Source organism: Emiliania huxleyi (assembly GCF_000372725.1).
Source record: "Emiliania huxleyi CCMP1516 unplaced genomic scaffold EMIHUscaffold_903, whole genome shotgun sequence".
In the NCBI taxonomy this organism is placed as follows: domain Eukaryota; phylum Haptophyta; order Isochrysidales; family Noelaerhabdaceae; genus Emiliania; species Emiliania huxleyi.
The window spans coordinates 13522-15473 of NW_005195277.1; the positions used below are offsets into that span (position 1 = coordinate 13522).

A 1952-nucleotide genomic window follows, 5' to 3' on the forward strand; every position below is an offset into this window, starting at 1 on the left:
AGACTGTACACACGACGGCTGAGAGAGATGGGCGCTGCCGCGCATATGCTACCGTAGCATATGCTATGGGTCCGCATATGCGGGGCCCCGTCCCGCGGCGTGCCGCACGAGAGCGTCTCGGTCAGACGCACAGCGAGCCGAATGCTCCCCAGAGACCGTCGCCGGCTTGCGTGATCAGTGGGCCGACAGTGTCTCGCGTGCAGTCGTCGAGGACAGAGGCGGCGTCCTGCAGCGCGGGTGGGAGGGCGGCGCGGCGCTTGAGGGCGGCGGACGCTCGATGGCGGCAGGGGTGGGCTGAGTCGGGCGGCGGTGGTGGTGGTGACGAGCAAGGACGGGCTCTGCGGTGGTGCAGCAGGCGGAGGTGCCTGGATGCCCAGAAAGATGCAGACGTTGGTCTCCTGCTTGCAGTTCCAGACATAGTTGAAAAAGACCGGGACTGCGCCTGCGGAAGGCGGAGAGCGCTTCAGCCAGCAGAGCGCGAGGGCACGCGGTTGGGAGGCGCACCGGCATAGTCGCCGATGATGGTCGGGATGTCGCATGGCAGGTCCTCGGTCGCCCGTGGCTCGGCCTGCAGGAAGGCTGCAGGCACCTCGGGGGCAGCCGCCGCGACCTGCTCCGCAAATTCGGCTGGTTTGGCAGCCATCTCCGCCACGAACTCGGACGGCTCGACCGGCGCAGCGGACACGACGGCGAGGAGACCGATGAAAGACGAGAACAGCACCGCGTCGCAGGCGATCAGCTTCGGCGAGAGGACCATGCCGACCAAGGTGGTAAGGTGCAAGGCGACAGCCAAGTGTCACGCCTGCTTGTATCTTTTCTTTTTCTTTGAGAGCGCCTTCGTTGTTCATAATACAAGCCCAATGGTCCCTTTCGAGCGCGGTCCCCTGTCGCAGTCACAACACACGCATAACGCGGCATGCACCGCGCGCCAGCCGCTGCCCCGCCCAGGCGGGAAAGAGATGAGGAGATGGGACAGCAAAGGAGGAGGCACAAACACGAAAACAAAACCCTGTCTGCACGTCTCGCGCGCGCGTGAACAGGGCTCCAGGCCCCAAATGACGTGTGAGTGTTAGAGTTGTTTGGTATTGCTAAAAATCTCTCTCAAACACGAAACAAAACGCGATCTTTGTCAAGCGCAACAACTTCAACCTGCTGCTCCACGAGACGTTCGGCGGCGGCTTCTCGCCCACCGCCGTTCTCAAGCTGCGCCGCCTCGCGCGCAAAGTCGCGCGCGGCAGCGTTGACCGCACGGCCTACTCGCCCAAGTACTCGCTCTCTTTTATGTCCCACCAACCATGCAGCCTCTCGCCCGGCCGGCCGCGTGCAGACGTCGGCCTGTCTGCTGTCCGGAGTGATCTGTCGGCGGTCAGTACGACCGATCAGGTCGGAGTTTTCTTATGGTTGGAGGGTCTACCTGTATGTACTCCTCGAGATCTCTCCAAATCTGCCCTCTGTCAGAGCGGCTCTGTTAGACCGGGTTAGATCGGGAAGTCGGTAGTATGAGCGAGTATGAGCGCCGGGGCCCCGTTTCCGCACTGCTGCGCGGCGCACGGTGCCTCCGGGGGCCCCCGCCTCCCCCCAGAGGGCGCCTGCGGCACACCGAAAAATTGCCTTGTGGCGGTTCTACCTTCTACGGACTACGTCGCCGCCACTGCTATCGGGCGTCAATGTCGGGACGGTTTTTTGCAATCACTCTGGCACCACTACACCCAATGTTCCCAGCGATCACTCGTCGCCCGAGGCGACGGCGGAGGCGGCGAGGGCGGCGGCGGGCTCGGCGAGGGCGGCGAGGGCGGCGGCGGCGAGGGGGGCGGCGGCGAGGGCGGCGGCGGCGACGGAGGTGGTGGCGAGGGCGGCGGCGGCGACGGAGGTGGTGGCGAGGGCGGCGGAGGCGACGGCGGAGGCGGCGAGGGCGGCGGCGGGCTCGGCGAGGGCGGCGAGGGCGGCGGCGG

At 65.8% G+C, this 1952-nt stretch overlaps 1 protein-coding gene across 1 annotated transcript; it reads right to left on the reverse strand.

Annotated features, from left to right (window-relative positions):
- EMIHUDRAFT_446599 (hypothetical protein) lies at positions 1-776 on the reverse strand. Its single transcript, XM_005757445.1, has 3 exons — positions 505-776; positions 366-442; positions 1-226 (listed from the first exon to the last, which is right to left on the reverse strand). The coding sequence occupies exons 1-3, from the start codon at positions 755-757 to the stop codon at positions 122-124; spliced, it is 435 nt and encodes a 144-aa protein (XP_005757502.1). The 5' UTR covers positions 758-776; the 3' UTR covers positions 1-121.
- Positions 777-1952: the final 1176 nt, after the last annotated feature.